The 23,329-nt window shown below is 43.1% G+C and overlaps 1 protein-coding gene across 1 annotated transcript in view; it reads right to left on the reverse strand.

Annotated features, from left to right (window-relative positions):
- Positions 1 to 11,775, reverse strand: part of FRK (fyn related Src family tyrosine kinase) — a 73,246-nt gene extending 61,471 nt beyond the window's left edge. The window contains exon 1 of the mRNA XM_077811710.1: positions 11,321 to 11,775. Within this exon, the coding sequence (XP_077667836.1) occupies positions 11,321 to 11,775 (455 nt within the window). The remainder of the gene's footprint in view (positions 1 to 11,320) is intronic.
- Positions 11,776 to 23,329: the final 11,554 nt, after the last annotated feature.

Below are 23,329 nucleotides of genomic sequence, written 5' to 3' on the forward strand. Positions count from 1 at the left end.
TTACACTGTAATGTTTACACTGCTACGTATTTAATTCCTCATGAAGTGAGATAACTTAACTTATTGTGCTACCAGCAGCATATGGATCATGTGTAACTGTGTCTTTAATAGGCATTCGTTTATCTTTAACTACTCGATTACTACCAAGCATTCCAGGTACACCCTAATAGAACACACCTGTTTCCAAACATACCAGGTACACCCTAATATTTCATTGACTGCAACAGAATGTTGTTAGTATAAGGAGCACAGCACATGAAGTAGAAGATCAGTAATTAAGGGGTTAAAAAAAAAAGTTCCATATAAAATTTAAGTGCCCCACTCTTTCTCTCTATCTTTGGTATTTATATGGAGCCCATCACTATAGTATTTAAGCACAATATTCAATGTATTTCACCTCACAAAATAAATAGTCACACAGGAAGACTGTGCAGTAGGATTTAAACACAGGTCTCCCAAGTCCAAGGCCAGTGCACTAACCACTGGACCATCCTTCCTGTCTGTCAAGGATGAGATTTCATGGGGATTACTTATGTGGTAAGGTACCACTCAGCATGAATAAGGGTGGCAAAGTCAATCTCTAAATGACTGGGGTATTTTTTTTTTTTTAAATAGATTTCAGTGAAACGTTACAGTCATCCATGGAGCATTTGACATGTAGGTTGGTGATGGTGATTGTAAAATGCTTATAGTAGAGAGGCTACAAACACAGAGAAATAATAATAAAGGGGGCTTTCAACTATATTAACTGGATACATGTCACCTCAAGATGGGATGTACAGATAAAATTTCTAGACACCATTAATGACTGCTTCTTGGAACATCTTGTCCTGGAACCCACAAGAGGAGAGGCAATTCTTGTTTTAGTCCTAAGTGGAGCATAGAGTCTGGTCCAAGAGATGAATATAGCAGAACTGCCCAGTAATTAATGTAAGTAATTAACTGCCCATAATGTAATTAAATTTAACATCCTTGTAGGGGGGAAATACCAAAGAAAACCACCATAGTAGCATTTAACTTCATAAAGGAGAACTACACAAAAATGAGGAAGCTAGATAAATGGAAATTAAAAGAAAATCACAAAAGTGAGATGCCTGCAGGCTGCATGGAAATTATTTAAAAACACCATAATAGTGGCTCAAACTAAATGTATACCCTAAATAAAAAAAAAATCAGAGAAATAACAAAAGAAAAAAATGCCACCATGGCTAAACAGCCGAGTAAAAGATGTATTTTGAGGCAAAAAGGCATCCTTTAAAAATTGGAAGTCAAATTCCATTGAGGAAAGCAGAAAGGAGCATAACCTTGGCAAGGCAAGTATTAAAGTATAATTAAACAGACCAATAAAGAATTTGGAGAGCAACTACTAAAAGACAGGAAAAAAATGCTGTTATGTTTTGTAAGTACATCAGAAACAGGAAGCCTGCCAAACAATCATTGGAGCCACTGGACAATCAAGGTGCAAAAGGAGGACTCAAAGAACACAAAGCCATTGCAGAGAAGCTAAATAAATTCTTTGTATCAGTCTTCACTGCAGAGAATGGGCGTGAGATTGCCACACCTGAGCCATTCTTTTCAGGTGACAAATATGAGGAACTGTCTCAGATTGAGGTGTCAGTAGAGGAGGTTATGGTACAAACTTATAAATCAAACAGTAATAAGTCACCAGGACTAGATGACATTCACCAAAGAGTTCTGAAGGAACTGAAATATGAAACTGCAGAATTAACTGTGGTATGTAAGCTATCGCTTAAATCAGCCTCTGTACCAGATGACTGAAGGATAGCTAATGTAACCGCGCCCCCCCCTTTTTTTTTTTAAAAGGCTCCAGAAGTGATCCCAGCAGTTACAGGCTGGTAAACCTAACTTCAGTACAGGGCAATTGATTGAAACTATAGTAAAGAACAGATTAATATGATATGTTGAGGGAGAGTCAACATAGCTTTTGTAGAGGGAAATCATGCTTCACCAATCTGTTAGAATTCTTCTGATAGTGTCAACCAGCATGTGGACAAGGGTGATCCAGTTGATCTAGTGTACTTGGATTTGCAGAAAACCTTTGACAAGGTCTCACACCTCTTAAACAAAGTAAGCAGTCATAGGATAAGAGGGAAGGTCCTCCAATGGATCAGTAATTGGTTAAAGGACACAAAATAAAGGGCCAATTTTCACAGTGGAGAAAGGTAAATAGAGGGGTTTCCCCAAGGATATGTACTGGGACCTGTGCTGTTCAACACTCATAAATGAGCTGGAAAAAAGGGAGGTAAACAGTGGGGTGGCAAAGTTTGCAGATGATACAAAATTTCTCAAGATGGTTAAGTCCAAAGCTGACTGTGAAGAATTGCAAAAGAATCTCACAAAAATGGATGACTGTGCAACAAAATGGCAGATGAACTTAAACGTTGATAAATGCAAAATAATGCACATTGGAAAATATTCTAAATATACATACAAAATGATGAAGTCTAAATTAGATGTTACCACTCAAGAAAGAGATCTTGGAGTAATTATTCTATGAAATGTGCAGCACAGTCTAAAAAGCTAACAGAATGTTAGGGCCCATTAGGAAAGGGACAGAAAATAAGACAGAAAATATCACAATTCTACTGTATAAATCCATGGTATGCTCATGCCTTGAATACTGCATGTAGTTCAAGTCACCCCATCTCAAAAAAGATATATTATTGTTTGAAAAAGTGCAGCGAAGGGCAACAAAAATGATGAGGGGTATGGAACAGCTTCCCTATGAGGACAGCTTAAAAAGTCTGGGATTGTTCATCTTAGAAAAGAGTCGATGAAGGGGGGATATGATAGAAGTCCATAAAATCACGAATGGTGTAGTGAAAGTGAACAGGGAAGTGTTATTCACCCTTTCACATAACACAAGAACCAAGGGTCACCCAATGAAATTAATAGGCAGTACTACTTCACACAATGCAGAGTCAACCTGTGGAGCTCAGTGCCAGGGGTTGTTATGAAGGCCAGAACCATAAATGGGTTAAAAAAAGAATTAGATAAGTTAAAGGAGGATAGGACCATCAATGGCTATTAACTAAGATGGTCAAGGGTGAAACCTCCATGCTCTGCCAGTCCCTAAATTTCTGACAGTCAAAAGCTGGGACTTGACAACAGCTGATGGATCACTCAATAAGTGGCTTGTTCTGTTTATTCTCTCTGAAGCATCTGGCACCTGCCACTGTAGGAAGACAAGATACTTGGCTAAATGGACCGTTAATCTGACTCAGTATAGCCATTCTTATGTTCTTAATATGATTACATTCTTAAGCTGTACAATTTATTTAAGACTCTTCCCCTGCACACAATATCCTAAAACCCTAAGCAGGAGTCTGCTGCTAGGAAAGAAACACAGATGGAAAAAGGCATTCTTGGCCACTCCTTCAATTTAAGCACCTAAAATAGCCGAGCCCCTTTGTGAAAATGAGTCACAAAATGTGGGCCAATTCTTCCAACTGGAGGAAGTGTATATAATCTCAGCTATTTCCCCTGGTTATTTACTCCATCCTAGCATCATTACCTCAGATTTAATGGGACTGATTCGAAGCCAGCTAGCTTTCATCCAAGTGAACTGATGAGTTCTAATAATTGATTAAACATGGGAAGACCAGTCAACTGTATTGTCTAGACCCAATAAAAAGGGGAGCTATAGCCAAATGTCCTGCTGAAGGCCCCAAAGTTCATCTAGCCTACCTCTCTGGATAATTACGCATATATACAGGAAGAAGGAGAGAATGCACAAGAGATCTCTCATGACAGATGTGTAATTACCCAACTCTGCCTTCTGTCAGAAAGGAAAGAACAGCACTATTCAGACTGATTTGGTTAATCTCTGACTGGGTCTATAATATAGCTGGTCTGAAAATTTTGAAGTGTTGACAAAAGCTAAAACAACAATACTTTGTGGTCAGTAATAGGAAGGCTGCTGACAAATCTCAAGGTATCAGCACAAACAATTCAATGTACTGTATATAGCACATAGGTATATATTTTATAAACTGATATGATGGCCACATGTGTACACACTCCTATGACTCCAGAAAAGTGTCCTCCCCTTCCTGTCCCAATCATTAAGATCACTGCATGGGGCATGAATACATACACGTATGCTGCGATGTCCATGGCAGCAGAAAGACAGAGCAACCTTTTCCACTGCCACTCAGTTGCAGTTGGTTGCCAAGGAGTGTACTCAAGAGATATGCTATATGCTCTTTCTCCTATACTCTGAGACATCTCCCATGCTCCACAGTCAGATAGTTTTCTGCCCAGTAGCATCTTGCCAATCTGAAACATTTTGACACCTGAATTTGTGTAACAGAAAATAACCTTCCATTGCTATAGGTAGGGGTATCATTCCCTTTGTCAAGAATGGTCAAAACAATGTTAGCTATGCCATGCAATCCCTGTGGGTATTCAGAAAAGACAGGTAGTCTTTCACCTTTTCCCTACTGCTGACATGTCATTGACTCCAATGGGCCAACATGATAACTTAATACTGGCAAGGCAAACTTTCACTTCTCATTGTTTTTATAGAATGATCACTGTGTAAGCCCAGAAAGATGTCTGTAGTTAGCACTTACACAAACAGAGTTCACCTTAAAAAATGCTTCTGTTATCCTCTTTAGATGTACCTCTTGCCTGAATCAAATTATACAAACTAGTTGACAAAGTTGAGATTTGAAAATACTAATCTCTGAAGAAATAATAGAAAAAGTTAAAAAATACCCACCAGCGCACATCTCCTTAAGCAAGTCATAGATTAAAATACAAATTAAAAAAGCTATGAAGGAAGTTAATGACCCACAACATTTCTATTTTAAGTCCTGGGAACAGAATATGTTTCTAATACTATATTTTTATTTAATAGGCATTTCATTAACCTTTTAAGCCCAGCTCTCCCCTTTTTATTTTTAAGTGAGGATCAGAAAAAAAGTTTGCACTCTCTTTACTTCTTCATGATGTATAAAATGGTTGGGGGATTTTCTGCTTGTTCTCACATTAGAAGTATCAGATCCTTGTCTACCAGTTTTTGTCTGTAAGGAGGACAGCAGAAATTTTTAGTCAGACTGTTTTTTGGTGCTTCAGTTTCTTTGTTTTTGTTTTTAACACCTACTTAACTCAAATTCTTGGCAAATATTTTGGAGGAAAGACTTCAGCTGAGAGCTGAAAAACCTCCCCCTGCAGTTCTCCACTATCCTATGGGTCCTCAAGCAAAAACAGGGATCACAAAACCTGATGTTCTTTCTCTTTTGATAAATTTCACGAAAGCTTATGCTCAAATAAATTGGTTAGTCTCTAAGGTGCCACAAGTACTCCTTTTCTTTTTGCGAATATAGACTAACATGGCTGTTACTCTGAAACCAGTCAAAGAAAAAAATCTTGCTACTCCAAATAAGGGCTATTCAATGCAAATTATGCATGCTGGGGGAGATTACAAAGATAAGAGGGCCTTGGATAAACAGATTCATTTGAATAACAATTGAAGTTGTTTTTACAGTATTTCCAGCTGTGACAAGAAACAGAAGTCCTGGAAATCTTGCCAGAAAACTAGTTCTTAAAAAGAAAAGGAGTACTTGTGGCACCTTAGAGACTAACCAATTTATTTGAGCATAAGCTTTCGTGAGCTACAGCTCACTTCATCGGATGCATACTGTGGAAACTGCAGAAGATATTATATACACAGAGACCATGAAAAAATACCTCCTCCCACCCTACTCTCCTGCTGGTAATAGCTTATCTAAAGTGATCACTCTCCTTACAATGTGTATGATAATCAAGTTGGGCCATTTCCAGCACAAATCCAGGTTTTCTCACCCTCCGTCCCCCCACACACAAACTCACTCTCTTGCTGGTAATAGCCAATCCAAAGTGACCACTCTCTTTACATCTCTTTACATCATTTACATCAAGACTGGCCTGCCTCCCAAGATTTGTGAGACATCTTGGGAGACAGGCCAGTCCTTGCCTACAGACAGCCCCCCAACCTGAAGCAAATACCAACAACCACATACCACACAACAGAACCACTAACCCAGGAACCTATCCTTGCAACAAAGCCCGTTGCCAACTGTGTCCACATATCTATTCAGGGGACACCATCATAGGGCCTAATCACATCAGCCACATTATCAGAGGCTCGTTCACCTGCACATCCACCAATGTGATATATGCCATCATGTGCCAGCAATGCCCCTCTGCCATGTACATTGGTCAAACTGGACAGTCTCTACGTAAAAGAATAAATGGACACAAATCAGATGTCAAGAATTATAACATTCATAAACCAGTCGGAGAACACTTCAATCTCTCTGGTCACGCAATTACAGACATGAAGGTCGCTATCTTACAACAAAAAAACTTCAAATCCAGACTCCAGCGAGAAACTGCTGAATTGGAATTCATTTGCAAATTGGATACTATTAATTTAGGCTTAAATAGAGACTGGGAGTGGCTAAGTTATTATGCAAGGTAGCCTATTTCCCCTGGTTTTTTCCTACCCCACCCCCCCAGACGTTCTGGTTAAACTTGGATTTATGCTGGAAATGGCCCACCTTGATTATCATACACATTGTAAGGAGACTGGTCAGTTTGGATGAGCTATTGCCAGCAGGAGAGTGAGTTTGTGTGTGTGGTGGGGGGGGTGAGAAGACCTGGATTTGTGCTGGAAATGGCCCACCTTGATTACCGTGCACATTGTAGGGAGAGTGGTCACTTTGGATAAGCTATTACCAGCAGGAGAGTGAGTTTGTGTGTGTGGTTTTTGGAAAAAGAGGGGGGGGGGTGAGAAAACCTGGATTTGTGCTGGAAATGGCCCACCTTGATTATCATACACATTGTAAAGAGAGTGGTCACTTTGGATGGGCTATTACCAGCAGGAGAATGAGTTTGTTGGGGGGGTGTGGGTGGAGGGTGAGAAAACCTGGATTTGTGCTGGAAATGGCCCAACTTGATTATCATACACATTGTAAGGAGAGTGATCACTTTAGATAAGCTATTACCAGCGGGAGAGTGGGGTGGGAGGAGGTATTGTTTCATGGTCTCTGTGTATATAATGTCTTCTGCAGTTTCCACAGTATGCATCCGATGAAGTGAGCTGTAGCTCACGAAACCTTATGCTCAAATAAATTGGTTGGTCTCTAAGGTGCCAAAGGAATTCCTTTTCTTTTTGCGAATACAGACTAACACGGCTGTTACTCTGAAACTAGTTCTTAAAAGAGACCAGAGGTCAGACTGAGCTGAATTAGAGCATACAAGCCCTTCTCCAGTAGCCCCAGACCAATGCTATTTCTGCAGACGGTCGTGAAGAGAGGCTTTTGAATCTGAATGAAGGAAAAAGAAAAGGAGTACTTGTATGGCAACTTAGAGACTAACAAATTTATTTGAGCATAAGCTTTCATGAGATGCATTCAGTGGAAAATACAGTGGGGAGATTTATATACACAGAGAACATGAAACAATGGATTTTACCATACACTCTGTAAGGAGAGTGATCAGGTAAAGTGAGCTATTACCAGCAGGAGAGCGGGGTGGGGTGGGGGGGGTGGGGAGAGACACACCTTTTATAGTGATAATCAAGGCGGGCCATTTCCAGCAGTTGACAAGAACATCTGAGGAACAGCGGGTGGGTTGGAGGGTGGGAGGCGGGGAATAAACATGGGGAAATAGTTTTACTTTGTGTAATGACCCATCCACTCCCAGTCTAGGCAGCTCTCCAACACCACTTTCTACAAGCCATTACCCTCTGATCCCACTGAGAGTTACCAAAAGAAACTACAGCATTTGCTCAAGAAACTCCCTGAAAAAGCACAAGAACAAATCCGCACAGACACACCCCTGGAACCCCGACCAGGGGTATTCTATCTGCTACCCAAGATCCATAAACCTGGAAATCCTGGACACCTCATCATCTCAGGCATTGGTACCCTGACAGCAGGATTGTCTGGCTATGTAGACTCCCTCCTCAGGCCCTACGCTACCAGCACTCCCAGCTATTTCTGAGACACAACTGACTTCCTGAGGAAACTACAACTCCATTGTTCATGTTCCTGAAAATACCATCCTAGCCACTGTGGATGTCCTCACCCATAACTACTTCACATTTGGGGACAATGTATACCTTAGAATCATAGAATATCAGGGTTGGAAGGGACCTCAGGAGGGCATCTAGTCCAACCCCCTGCTCAAAAGCAGGACCCATCCCCAATTAAATCATCCCAGCCAGGGCTTTGTCAAGCCTGACCTTAAAAACTTCTAAGGAAGGAGATTCCACCACCTCCCTAGGTAACGCATTCCAGTGTTTCACCACCCTCCTAGTGAAAAAGTTTTTCCTAATATCCAACCTAAACCTCCCCCACTGCAACTTGAGACCATTACTCCTTGTCCTGTCCTCTTCCACCACTGAGAATAGTCTAGAACCATCCTCTCTGGAACCACCTCTCAGGTAGTTGAAAGCAGCTATCAAATCCCCCCTCATTCTTCTCTTCCGCAGACTAAACAATCCCACTTCCCTCAGCCTCTCCTCATAAGTCATGTGTTCCAGACCCCTAATCATTTTTGTTGCCCTTCGCTGGACTCTCTCCAATTTAACCACATCCTTCTTGTAGTGTGGGGCCCAAAACTGGACACAGTACTCCAGATGAGGCCTCACCAATGTCAAATAGAGGGGGACAATCACGTCCCTCAATCTGCTCGCTATGCCCCTACTTATGCATCCCAAAATGCCATTGGCCTTCTTGGCAACACGGACACAGTGCTGACTCATATCCAGCTTCTCGTCCACTGTCACCCCTACGTCCTTTTCCGCAGAACTGCTGCCTAGCCATTCGGTCCCTAGTCTGTAGCTGTGCATTGGGTTCTTCCGTCCTAAGTGCAGGACCCTGCACTTATCCTTATTGAACCTCATCAGATTACCTTCAAATCAGCAGCACTGCTATGGGTACCTACATGGCCCCACAATATGCCGACATTTTTATGGCTGACTTAGAACAATGCTTTCTCAGCTTTCGTCCCCCAATGCCCCTACTCTACTTGCGCTACATTGATGACATCTTCATCATCTGGATCCATGGAAAAGAAGCACTTGAGGAATTCCACCATGATTTCAACAATTTCCATCCCACCATCAACCTCAACCTGGACTAGTCCACACAAGAGATCCACTTCCTGGACACAGCGGTGCTAATAAGCGATGGTCACATTCCTATCTACATGCCTCCAGCTTTCACCCAGACCACACTACACGATCCATCGTCTATAGCCAAGCTCTACGATACAGCCACATTTGCTCCAACCCCTCAGACAGAGAAACACCTACAAGATCTCTATCAAGCATTCTTACAACTACAATACCCACCTGCTGAAGTGAAGAAACAGATTGACAGGGCCAGAAGAGTACCCAGAAGTTACCTACTACAGGACAGGCCCAACAAAGAAAATAACAGAACGCCACTAGTCATCACCTTCAGCCCCCAACTAAAACCTCTCCAACGCATCATCAAGGATCTACAACCTATCCTGAAGGATGACCCATCACCCTCACAGATCTTGGGAGACAGGCCAGTCCTTGCTTACAGACAGCTGCCCAACCTGAAGCAAATACTCACCAGCAACCACACACCACACAACAGAACCACTAACCCAGGAACCTATCCTTGCAACAAAGCCCGTTGCCAACTGTGTCCACATATCTATTCAGGGGACACCATCATAGGGCCTAATCACATCAGCCACACTATCAGAGGCTCCTTCACCTGCACATCCAGCAATGTGATATATGCCATCATGTGCCAGCAATGCCCCTCTGCCATGTACATTGGTCAGACTGGACAGTCTCTACGTAAAAGGATAAATGGACACAAATCAGACGTCAAGAATTATAACATTCAAAAACCAGTTGGAGAACACTTCAATCTCCCTGGTCACTCGATAACAGACCTAAAAGTGGCAATTCTTCAACAAAAAAACTTCAAAAACAGACTCCAATGAGAGACTGCTGAATTGGAATTAATTTCCAAACTGGATACAATTAACTTAGGCTTGAATAAAGACTGGGAGTGGATGGGTCATTACACAAAGTAAACCTATTTCCCCATGTTTATTTCCCCCACACACCGCCCCGCTGTTCCTCAGACATTCTTGTCAACTGCTGGAAATGGCCCACCTTGATTATCACTACAAACCCCCCCCCCCCCCCCCCCCCCGCTCTCCTGCTGGTAATAGCTCACCTTACCTGATCACTCTCCTTACAGTGTGTATGGTAACACCCATTGTTTCATGTTGTCTGTGTATATAAATCTCCCCACTGTATTTTCCACTGAATGCATCCGATGAAGTGAGCTGTAACTCATGAAAGCTTATGCTCAAATAAATTTGTTAGTCTCTAAGGTGCCACAAGCCCTCCTTTTCTTTTTGCGAATACAGACTAACACGGCTGCTACTCTGAATCCTGTCATGAATGAAGGAAGCGCTGTCTGATTGACTATGTGAATAGCAACAGTGGGCCAAATCCTGGACACTAAGGTCTCCAGGGTAGACAGGGACCCTACACCTGTCCTAACTGGTCACTTGAGTATTCTCCCAACATGAATGAATCTTCAGCTGGTATAAAGCTGGTACAGCAACTCTAGATAGCTAAACCATATTAGACAGCAAAGGTGTGTTACTTTGCTACCACAGCCACTCATTCTTCCTTTTAGGGACCATAGTTTAAGCCAGATTTTGAGCTCTACAGGGCAGGGATTTGTTTACACAGCACCATGCATTGTGTCTATGATGAAGTAGAAACAACCACAGATACCTTCGAAATTCACCCATCATTAGTAACAAAACATTAGGGTATGTTTACAGCATCCTGGCCTTTTAAATAATGTAGTGAGCTTGTAATTATTTAAACTGCAAGTTCTTTGGGGGCAGACCTTGTCGTCTTACTCTTTGGTAAGCACCTAGTATACTTTTACTGCTATATAAATAATAATCATAATAATTACCTATACCATCTGTGACCTCCCAGTACTCCCACATACTTTGTAAGGAGGTGATTAGGGCATGTGGGGAAGGGAAGTAATTTAGACTGAAACAAACATCTGGATACTTTGCCTTATTTTAATTTATTTGGGGCCAGACTGTGATCTCCTTACTCATGTTAAATAGTGCCTTGCACCACTGAGACTACATGCGGAGCAAGGTACTATTCAGTGTGACAACGGGTATGGCAATCTGGTCCTTGTGTTAAAAGAAGGGGAACAAAGATTGAGCATCAGATGTATTTCAGAGTAGCATGTGTGTTACTTAGATCTGTGTTACTTACAGTTCAGCCTCGATGCTCTGATCAGGAGCTACATAGTTGGCAGGGATGTAGCCACAGAGCTTCTGTCCAGGCCACATTGATCCACTGTCCAGGAGGAGGCTAGCATACCACCAACCCTCAGGAGATGCATCTAGCACCTCGAGTTTATCCCCGGCTCGGAAGCTCAGGTCCTCCTTAGTGCGGCCCTGATAATCAAACAGTGCCACAAACTTGTAGTGGTTCTTGGGCTTCTGCTCACATGGTGGAGGCAAAGGAATTCCAGTGCCAGCTCTCACAACTTTCTTTGTTGTTATCTGAGAAGTATTGTCTGTCTGGTAGTCATCTCCCACCCAGCCCTGGTTATCTTGGCCCGTCCCTGTCTTATAGCTCTCTCCCTGTCCTCCATCTCTCTCTTGGAAGAGCCATGGGGCACACCGCTGCATCCAAGGGCAGTATTTCCGGCAAAAGTTCCCCATGCTGCTCCTCTGTTTCTTTGTGGTTTCGTCTCTCCTCCTTATTTCTCTCTTCTTTTCCCAGTGGCAATACCTTTATACATCCTTTTGCATTATCGTTTTAGTTCTTTGCGAGATATTTTTCCTCCTTTGGTACAAGATTAAATAAATTTTGCTGACGCTGGAAACTTTTCTCTCCAGAGCCCCAACGAGAGCTCCTTGCAGGCAGCTTCAGACTCAGGAGTGATACCTGAGCATTAAAGTGCAATAGTGCATGGGAAGGAATTGTTTGCTTCCTCATCTGATCAAGAAAACAAAAAGAGAAAGTCTTTGGGCCAAAATCTGGGTGCAACAGAAAATCATTGATCTTTTTGTCCTGCCAGAAGAAAAAAAAATGTAAAAATAATTAGGAATCATTAGAAAATCTTAGTGTTGACTCTTTCCAAGTTGTCCTGCTTCTGATCATTCTTTTTCTTGTCCCATCTAAGTGCCTGCTCTGTGATCAGCAGTGAACCTCTCTCCACACTCTAGCCCTTGGTAATGAGTAACCAATCTGGCCAGCCTGTTGTTTTCACAGCCTGAGACGTGGCCTCCCTGAATATTTTTATTTGCTTCCTCATTTGCTTTGGTTTTTCTTCTCACAGGTATGTGAGTAGGATTTCCAGTGTCCCTCCAGTGCCCCCACCTGGGAGCACACCTGCTGCTGCTTTCAACATGCAAGCTTACATAGCTGTATGTCAGGGCTTTAGAAATCCCCTTACCGCGCCTGAAGTTCTTGAACTAGGTTTGGCACTTTACAAAAGGAAAAATATTTGTTTGTTACAGTAAAAGTCATAGATTTTAATTCCTTCCTCATTCTTTGGTTTAAAAATTAAATGCACTAGCCAAAGAATCATGTTACATTGTTGAATTGCACCAGCCTTTCAGGATAAATAACTATTATACTAGAGAGACAAGGCAGGTAGGTAATCTTTTATTGGATCAATTTCATAACAATATCCAATAAAAGAAATGTATATATATATATATATATAATATATATATATACACATATATACACACATGCACTTCACCCGCCTTGTGTCTCTCATATCCTGGTACCAGCACAGCTACCGCAACACTGCTATCATCTAGTCAAATAGCAACCCCAGTGGAAACAGAAAAGCTGTTCTCCCAGTTTATCTGCATTTATAAAACAGCCATCACCATAATATCTAGGCACTATATGGTATTTGGGCCAAAGAAGCACCTCAGACCAGATTCCTCATTGTGCTGAATAACACTTTGTGCTAGCAAAGCCTTAGAACATCGCCACATTGCAGGAAATCTCTGGGTTGTTTCTGCAGAGAACACAGGAATTCCAGGGTGGGGAAGAGGCAGATTGTGCATGAGACGGCATAGCTGAGGTAAACCTGCACTCCACAGTGACCATTAGAATAGGGGCACTGTTTGCAGCAGCCCTAGTCTGTGCTGCAATCATCCCAGTCCCAATAGCCCCTGAATGGCAAAGGTGTAAGATGGCCCCTGTCAGGCTCTGTACCAGCAGTACCTGGGCTCATACATACTTCTCACATTTACCTCTGTTCCACACAGAATGACTGATGCTGTAATTTTATTCCCATTACAAATGGTGACTAAAACTGACAGAAAATGAGAGACCTGGTGGGTGAGCCTTTTATTGGACCAGGTGGCAGGTTGTGCATGGAGGTCCCTTTCTGACATGCTCATGTAATTCCATGTGAGCCTTGTGCTTAAGTTGGCCCTGCTCCAGAAATCATACACTTGATGATGTGTGATCGCATTTTGCAGATTAAGAAAATCAAACTGTTTAAATTATCAGCTGCCATCGGGGAGACGTTTTCCCTTATCGACTTGTTACCAAACGCTCTCCCCCCATTCCCAAGAGTAAGATGTATACAGATAACCAAGTGGGTTATTGTTTTGTCAATTTCCCTGGGGGAAACTGTATTTTAAAAACCAAGGCTATGAGGTACCTAGTTACCAACTGCCTTTAGCATTAGGAAGCTTTGTCTGTGCCTGCTAGGGCTCAGATCCTCGACTCCACCAGCCACGGGCAACCTAAACACTCTACTCGAGGCCTACAGAGACCTTGCACTCTCTCTGCTGGTTAGCTATTGGCACACTCCAACCCCTGAGAAGAGACAGAAGGGAGCCGGCCATGCCACAGGTGCAAACACTGACACACGTGAGTGTTTCTTTCACATGAAAAGTCCTAAATTTTAAGGCCAAATTCTGTCCTGATTTTCACCCCATTTAAGCCAATTAACTTGAATAGTCTCAGATAGGGCATTAGTCAAGATAGATTTTGACATTTAATGTTTAATAACAGTAAACTGGAATATTTTTTCCTGATCCACTCTGAGGATTCAGTCCTGAATATGAAGCAACCAAATCCTCGTCTGGAAGCATGTGTAGCTCCCATCTCTGCTATCTTCAAACAAAACAAGAAATTGAGGCTCATCCTCAGAATATTTTTCTTGGTAACTGGTTGATAAAAATAGAGCTATAGGATGACTTTAAAGCAATACCACAATACTCAGTGTAACAAATGCCTCCTAATGTTTGTTTAGAGACACAGAACAATAGGAATCCATGTTTATATATTTAACTTTTTCCAGGTCATTCTTCCACTGTCAAATATTGGCAAACAATTAAATTCATTGTGAGTTGCAAACAGATTTTGGTTCCCCGCCCCCCCCCCTTTTTTTTTTACATAAAGAATTCCCTTTTGTGCCAAAAGGCATAGAAACTAACTTGGCTGCTAATTTATTGGATCCTGTGAGCTATTTATTAAATCTCTCTGACCAACTGAGTGTACATATAAAGAAAGTAAAATCAATATTAGAGTTCACAAGAGACATGTTGTAGAATAATTTTTGTTACAGCATCCACTAGATTTGTTACAATATTCTCTAGATATACTGTTTGAGGTGCCCTGGCTCAAATTACTGGCTGTAGGTCAGAACTGTCAGTTGGTCCTCAAATCTGGGTATTTCTCAAGTACATACCCAGTATATTTGGCACAATATGAAGTTCCCTTCTAGTCACCATTTTGTCTTGGAAAGTTTACATTAGTGACTGGGTTTGTTCCTCCTGTCTTCTGTTCATTTGCATTTTCTTATATAATTACATTCTGACTCCACAGCTGAGATATTATATTTAATTATATAACTGCCAGATTAATAATGAAGTATAAATGGTACTTGATCCTTAAATACCATGGTAAAGGATACGTGCAGTGATGCTAGGTCAGATAAAAGCTACAAGGGCAATCAATCCTCATATTTATTATTATTATCATAAATAGTAAAAAGTCACCAGGACCAGATGGTATTCACCCAAGAGTTCTGAAGGAACTCCAATGTGAAATTACAGAACTACTGTGCATAACTGTGGGTTGTAACTTATCATTTAAATCAGCTTCTGTACCAAATGATGGGAGGATAGCTAATATGACACCAATTTTTAAAAAAGGTTCCAAAGGCAATCCTTACACTTACAGGTCTGTAAGCCTAACTTCAGTTCTGGGCAAATTGACTGAAACTATTGTAAACAGAATTATCAGACACAGAGATGAACATGATGTGTTGGGGAAGAGCCAACATGTTTTTTGTAAATGGTGAGGCATGATTTCCCATCTACTAGAATTCTTTGAGGAGGTCAACAACAAGGGTGCCATTTAAGGAGTGGGGGGGCAAAAGCCCCCTTGAGTTTCATATAGGAGGTGTGCAAGCTCCCAGGTGGAGCTCTTAACTACAGCACAGCATTAGGCCCTGTCTACTACACTGGCAAGTTTCCGCCCAGTAAAGCAGCTTTCTGCGCTGTAACTCCCAAAGCGTACACACTGCCAAGTCTGTTAGTGCGCAGAAACTGCACAGTTGCAGCACTGTAAAAAAACAAACACACACCCCAAAGGACGGCATAGAGCTTCCTGCACCGGGGATACAAAACTATGGTGCCAGTGTAGACACCGTGGTCGATTACAGCGCTGTGATTGGCCTCCGGGAGGTGTCCCACAATGCCTGTTCTCACCTCTCTGGTCATCGATTTGAACCTCTACTGCTCTGCCCTCAGGTGACCAACCATCATCCCCACCCCGTACATTCCTTTGGAAATTTGAAAGTCCCCTTCCTGTGTGCTTGGTGATGCATGCAATCGTCTCAGCGCATCTTCCAGGTGGCCATGTCTGCTCCATGCACCAAACGATCCCCCACTTGGAGCAATGCCGAGCTGCTGGACCCCATCAGCATTTGGGGAGAGGAGGCTGCCCAGTCCGCGCTGTGCTCCAGCCATAGGAATTATGTTACCTATGGACACATGTCACGATGCATGATAGAAAGGGGCTATGACTGGGACACACCGCAGTGCAGGGTCAAAGTGAAGGAGCTGCAGAACACCTACCACAAGGCACGGGAGGCAAACCGTCACTCCGGTGCTGCGCCCATGAGCTGCTGGTTCTACAAAGAGCTGGACCTGATACTCGGCAGCAACCCCACCTCCACTGCAAAGACTACTGTGGATACTTCGGTGGCTTGCATGCAAGTCAAGAGTGGACCAAGCCAGGAGGAGGACATCTTGGACGAGGATGGGGAGGGGCAGGGGAAAGACTCGGAGGTCAGAGATGCATGCATCCGGGAGCTCTTTTCTACCCTGGAGGAGGCTAGCCAGTCACAGCAGTCAGAGCTTGGCGAAGCACAAACAGGAGAGGAAGCCCCTGGTAAGTGGATTTGATTTCTGGAATCACTGAAGCGAGTTGTTGAGGGTAGGAGGGTTGCAGAAAGTAGGCTTGTCTCCCACCGCATGCCTAGTCTGAGCGGCAGAACAGGCTGTTGATTGACTCCCACACTTCACAGGAATCTGCCTCAGAGATCTCCAGGAAACACTAATCGAGATACTGGGCAATCCGCTGCCATAGGTTCTTTGGCAGAGCTGCTTTGTTTCTTTCCCCATTAACAGTAACTTTCCCATGCCAAAAGAAAAGGAGTACTTGTGGCACCTTAGAGACTAACCAATTTATTTGAGCGGAAGTGAGCTGTAGCTCACGAAAGCTCATGCTCAAATAAATTGGTTAGTCTCTAAGGTGCCACAAGTACTCCTTTTCTTTTTGCGAATACAGACTAACAGGGCTGCTACTCTGAAACCTGTTTCCCATGCCACTGTGCCATCATTGCTGCACTCAGGTGAGCCACATGGGGCCAGGGCAGAAGCTGCAGGCTTGGAGAAGACCCTCCCTTGATTCCTGCTCACACTCAGCAGCGAGATATCTTCCATAATGATCACATCCTCTGGAAAGTGTGGGGACAGGAATGATTATCAGGCCGCTCCTACAGTGCTGGGTCTCCCCAAGAGCCACATGCCCAGTGTACAGGAAAAGTGATTTACCCTGCCCCTGCAGCTACTCACCATTTTGGGGGTCTTGTGGCTCATGTGTGATTGCTTGGGATCAGCCAGTTAGTGACAGGTGTGTGAGTATTGGTTGTGTTTTAAATCACTGAATCAGTGTTCTCTGTGTTGCAAACAATACTGCTTATGTAGAATGTTGCATTTAAACATCACAGAGATGACCTTGGGAGTCCAGCCTCTCTCTCTGTTATCGGCTGCTGAACAGCTGTGCAGAATTAGAAAGCGGCCAAGAAGAACTAAGGAGGACTTTCTGCATGATGTTATGATGCACTACGTGAGAAACAGGAATTGAAGGAGTGGTGGGACAACGAGAAGAGGGACCAAAAGGAGAATGCCGTGCGCCAGAATGAAGCCATGGAGCGGCTTTTAAATGTTATGGAGCACCAAGCAATACTATTTCTTCAAATTGAGCAGCTCCACGCCCGCCCTCCCCTGCAGCCAATGTCACAAAACTCTTTCCCATGCTCCCCCCAGACACCGCCAACACACTCTTATCAACCTCCTGGTTCCAGTCTATACCCGCTGCATTTCACTCCTGCCATCACAGTCCGACGCTGCAGAATCCCACTACCCTCAACACCCATCCCTCTGCAGTTTGGCCCCACTGAAGTACAGTACCTGCTGCACTGTACTCCAAAAGGAGAAGGTTGGATATGGTCCCTGTACGTACACAAATCTTTAGCTGTCCTGAGACCCCCACCTCCTTCTGGGACCTTCCCTTCTCCCATCACCTTCACTGCTAATGGTTTTTTTGTTTGTTTGTTTGACTCTCTCCTCCAGTTGTTGTTTTTAAATAAAAGAATTGTGTTGGTTTGAAAGCAATCTTTATTCTATTAATTGAAAACAAACAGAGCTCTGCAAAGCAACAGTCAATTATGTTAAACCTTCATATTGCATCGTCTGAACCAATCACAATCACCTTCTATCATTACAAGCACTGCACTCCCAAGCATCGCGACAAATATTAGTTGTTTTCAGCTTCAAATTGCTGCCTCAAGGCATCCCTGATCCTTATGGCCCCACGTTGTGCCCCTCTAATAGCCCTGGTCCCTGGCTGTTCAAACTCAAGCTCCAGGTGCTGAGCCTCAGTGGTCCAGCCCTGAATGAAGCTTTCACCCTTCCCCTCACAAATATTATGGAGCATACAGCATAGGAATATTGTCATCGGCCAGGTCCAGCTTCCCATAGAGGCAGCACCAGCGGGCCTTTAAATAGCCAAAAGCACGCTCGACTGTCATTCTGCACTTGCTCAGCCTATTGTTGAACTGCTCCTTGCTTCTGTAAAGTTGCCCCATGTATGGCTTCATCAGCCACAGCATTAAGGGGTAGACGGGTGTCCCAGGATCGCAGTGGGCATTTTGACTTCCTCTACAGTGATCTTCTGGTCCAGGAAGAAAGTCCCTGCTTCCAGCTTCCTGAACTGGCCAGTGTTCTGAAAGATACATGCATCATGCACCTTTCTGGACCAGCCTGCATTAATGTCTGTGAAACACCAATGGTGATTCACAAGCACATGGAGAACCATACAGAAATGCCCCTTGCGATTAACATATTCAGTGGCTAGGTGATCTGGTGCCAGAATTGGAATGTGTGTGCCATCTATTCCCCCTCTGCAGGTAGGGAAGCCCATTTGTGCAAAGCCATCCACAATGTCATGTACGTTGCCCAGAGTCACAGTCTTTCAGACCAGGATGCAATTAATGGCCCTTAACACTTCCATCAACACAAGTCCAGCTGTCAACTTTCCCACTCCAAACTGGTTAGCGACCTATCGGTAGCAGTCTGGAGTACCCAGCTCCCACAGTGCAATCGCCATGCACTTGTCCAATGGCAGGGCAGCTCTCATTCTCATGTCCTTGCACCACAGGGCTGGGGCGAGCTCATCACACAGTCGCATGAATGTGGCTTTCCTCATCCAAAAGTTCTGCAGCCACTGCTCGTCATCCCAGATGTGCATCACAATGTGATCCCACTACTCAGTGCTTGTTTCCTGAGCCCAAAAGCATCATTCCACTATGGTCAGCAGCTCCATGAAAGCCACAAGCAATCTTGTGTCATAGCTACTATGCATGGCAAGATCAATGTCGCACTCCTCTTGCCTTTGTAGTTTAAAGAATAACTCCTGTCAAGGTTCCTCCCCCACTCTGAACTCTAGGGTACAGATGTGGGGACCTGCATGAAAAACCTCCTAAGCTTATCTTTACCAGCTTAGGTCAAAACTTCCCCAAGGTACAAAATATTCCACCCGTCGTCCTTGGATTGGCCGCTACCACCACCAAACTAATACTGGTTACTGGGGAAGAGCTGTTTGGACGCGTCTTTCCCCCCAAAATACTTCCCAAAACCTTGCACCCCACTTCCTGGACAAGGTTTGGTAAAAGCCTCACCAATTTGCCTAGGTGACTACAGACCCAGACCTTTGGATCTTAAGAACAATGAACAATCCTCCCAACACTTGCACCCCCCCTTTCCTGGGAAATGTTGGATAAAAAGCCTCACCAATTTGCATAGGTGACCACAGACCCAAACCCTTGGATCTGAGAACAATGAAAAAGCATTCAGTTTCTTACAAGAAGACTTTTAATAAAAATAGAAGTAAATAGAAATAAAGAAATCCCCCCTGTAAAATCAGGATGGTAGATACCTTACAGGGTAATTAGATTCAAAAACATAGAGAACCCCTCTAGGCAAAACCTTAAGTTACAAAAAGATACACAGACAGAAATTGTTATTCTATTCAGCACAATTCTTTTCTCAGCCATTTAAAGAAATCATAATCTAACACGTACCTAGCTAGATTACTTACTAAAAGTTCTAAGACTCCATTCCTGGTCTATCCCCGGCAGAAAACCAGCATATAGACAGACACACAGACCCTTTGTTTCTCTCCCTCCTCCCAGCTTTTGAAAGTATCTTGTCTCCTCATTGGTCATTTTGGTCAGGTGCCAGCGAGGTTACCTTTAGCTTCTTAACCCTTTACAGGTGAGAGGAGCTTTCCCCTGGCCAGGAGGGATTTCAAAGGGGTTTACCCTTCCCTTTATATTTATGACAACTTCACTGTCACTCTTGAAGTGTTAGTCAGAGCAAGCAGCATACTGGTCAACAGTTCAGAATCCATTCCTGCTGCCCGAAGAGGCAGAGCACGCAGTACACAAACCATTGAAAGATCGAGCCAAATGTGGATGGAAGCACAGGGTTTGCTGGGATGCAAAGAAATGCATCACGGGGTACTGGGACAAGACCCAGGATGCCCCGCGACCCGCTCTGTCTTCCCACAACTCTTAGCGGCAGAAGAGGAAGAGATGCTCTGTGGGATAGCTCCCCAGAGTGCAACACTCCGAATACCGCTGCAAGTGCTGCACATGTAAACACACTATTGTACAGGCAGCTGACAGCGTGAACACACAACAGCGGTTTCCCTTTAGCGCTCTCTGAGCGGCGCTGTAACTCATGGTGCTGTAACTCTGCCAGTGTAGATATGCCCATAGTGTGAAATGTAATTTCTGCAGGGGAGATGTGCCCCTCTGGCAGGGAGTCAGTATTTTGTTTATAAATAGAGGTAGAGCGATTAAGATAAGAAAGGGCTGGTGATTTAATTAAGGGGCCAAAAGCCAGGGAAGAGCTAACAGTGGTACAGAGAAGTTACCACTCTGCCTCTGGTACTTATGTGGCTCCATCACCATAGTATCTGAGCACCTCACAAGGTCTAACCTGTTTCTCCTCACCGCCCATGAGTGAAGAAGGGCAGCGCTGTTATCCCCATTGTACTGGTGGGTCACTGAGGTATAGAGGGACTAAGGGGCCAGATTTTCAAAGGTATTTAGGGTACCTAGTGGGATTTCCAAAAGTGCCTAGAAGGTTAGGTGCTTTGTAAACCCCATTAGATGCCCAGCTGCATCTTTGGGTGCCTAAAAGGTTTGAAACTCTGTCCTTAAGTCATATAGGAAGTCTATGGGGTGAATAGAACCCAGGTCTTTCATGGCTACCTCCCTATCCAGCAGATAAGCCTTTCTCTCTGCTGCATGCTGCCAAAAAAAAAAAAAAAAAAAGGACTCTGATAAATGGGAGCAAAAACAAGGCAGTCAGTTCTCTGAGAGTCCAGCAATCAGTCCAAGGCAATTGGGGTGGATGTCATTGCTGACAGCATGAAAAGCAGCACAGAGATCAGGAAGGATGGAGAATGAGTGTAAGATGAGAGGAGATCACTTAACCCCCAAGGGGTGGCAGGTTCTGCCCCATGCTAGCGCAATGGCTGCTGTGCAATTTTACATTTTAACTGAAAACCATTTTCTTTTGTCATTTTTTGTTCTGAGTTTGAGAAAAGAAAGGAAAGAAACAGTGTCTTATATGTCTCAGATGTGTTTATGCCTCAAATTCTTAGGGTTTCATCTGTATGTAGGCCAATTCCAGAACAAAGAACAGAAATTGCATCCACAAAGTCAACGATTATTGCCGTGATTTGTACTATTCACGGGGCATCATCTGTGTGCTCAGCACTGTTCAGAATAAGCCAGAAAATGTAGTCCCTGAGCCAATGTGTATAAAATGTGTAGCCCTGGATAAGATGGCTCAGATATTTAAGTATGAAGTGTATAGTTATTAAGCACATATTAATATTTAGGAGTGGAGGCGCGGATGGCAATAAAAGTTTTCCTGAATTAAGGACTAGAAGACCCTCCAACTTTCTTTCAAGAGGAAGAGCTGCCCAGAGCTCCTGTTCCTGTTTATTTTCCTTTCCTGCTTGCAGTGGCCCGGATATACCTCAAAATCTTAATTTTTTTCTCAACTTCAAAATGTGGAATTTTCTTGGTGTTTGGTTTTAAATATTCTCCTGTCAGAATTGCAACTCAGTCGCTGTAGTGTTGTGTTGTTTAAGAGCCTTCTGGAAAGTAACTAGTCTTTAAATAGAAGTAAAAGCATTGTTGCCAACTCTCATGATTTTGTCTTGAGTCTCATGATGATTATTGTTCTCCTTAAAGTCCCAGCTCCGTGAGTCAAGTGGAGATGTGATTATTTCAGCCTTTATTCTTAAAGAAAAATGAAGTTTCTAGCCCTTGTGGCTGTGGAGAAAGCTTCAAAATGTGACCCCAGTCCACCCTAAAGGCTCAGAAAGCAGAAGGCCGATAAAAGAACACCAATTCTATTATTTTTACATAATATAATGATTTTAAAGCCAATCTCATGATTTTTGGTGAGTCTGATTCATAATATTTGAACATTTGGCGTTGGCAATACTGTGGAAGTGACTTGAAAGTGTCAATTTCACTCCTGCTTAAGGTTAGTTTCTAGTCTATTATTTGTAGGGAGGTAACACCCCTAAAGCCCCAGACAGGTGCAGTATAAACTCACAGTGCCTTGCCCTAGTAGGATGTTTCCAAAATTAAATGATCTATTCCAAGCTGGTGAACTACAGAAAAGTGATAGAAAGTAATCTAGATTTGTCTACAATTGTTTCTATTGTTGTAGTCAGGAGTTAGTAACAAAGTAAGAATATACATTAAAATTTTAAATCTAACCAGTGTCCCTTAAGTGACTTGACACAAGATGTGCGAACATGTTAGTATTAAAGCTGAGTGGGTGTACTATTTATTTAATTCTCTTCTTTATATAGGAATTAGATACAGTGCTCCTGTCAGCTAATTGCTAAGTTATTATTTGCAAAAAATCTAGAGTTTTCAGGTGCCTAAATAGCGCTGGAATCATGGTTAAAGATGCCCTCCCCCACCCCCAAAATCTGAAATGGTGCCCCTGCAAGCATGTGGACAAGGAGGATCAAGTGGATATAGTGTACTTAGATTTTCAGAAAGCTTTTGATAAGCTTCCTCACCAGAGGCTCTTAAGCAAAGTAAACTGTCATGGGATAAGAAGGAAGTTCCTATCATGGATCAATAAAAGATAGGAAACAAAGGGTAGGAATAAATGGTCAGTTTTCAGAATAGTGGCAAATAATGGTGTCCCCCAGGGGTCTGTACTGGGAGCAGTACTGTTTAACATTTATAAATGATCTGGAAAAAGGGGTAAACAGTGAGGTGGCAAAATTTGCATATGATACAAAACTACTCAAACTAGTTAAGTCCCAAGCAGACTATGAGGAGTTACAAAGACTTCACAAAACTGAGTGACTGGACAACAAAATGGCAGATGAAATTCAGTG

This window comes from Eretmochelys imbricata, chromosome 3 (assembly GCF_965152235.1).
Source record: "Eretmochelys imbricata isolate rEreImb1 chromosome 3, rEreImb1.hap1, whole genome shotgun sequence".
Classification (NCBI taxonomy): Eukaryota; Metazoa; Chordata; order Testudines; family Cheloniidae; genus Eretmochelys; species Eretmochelys imbricata.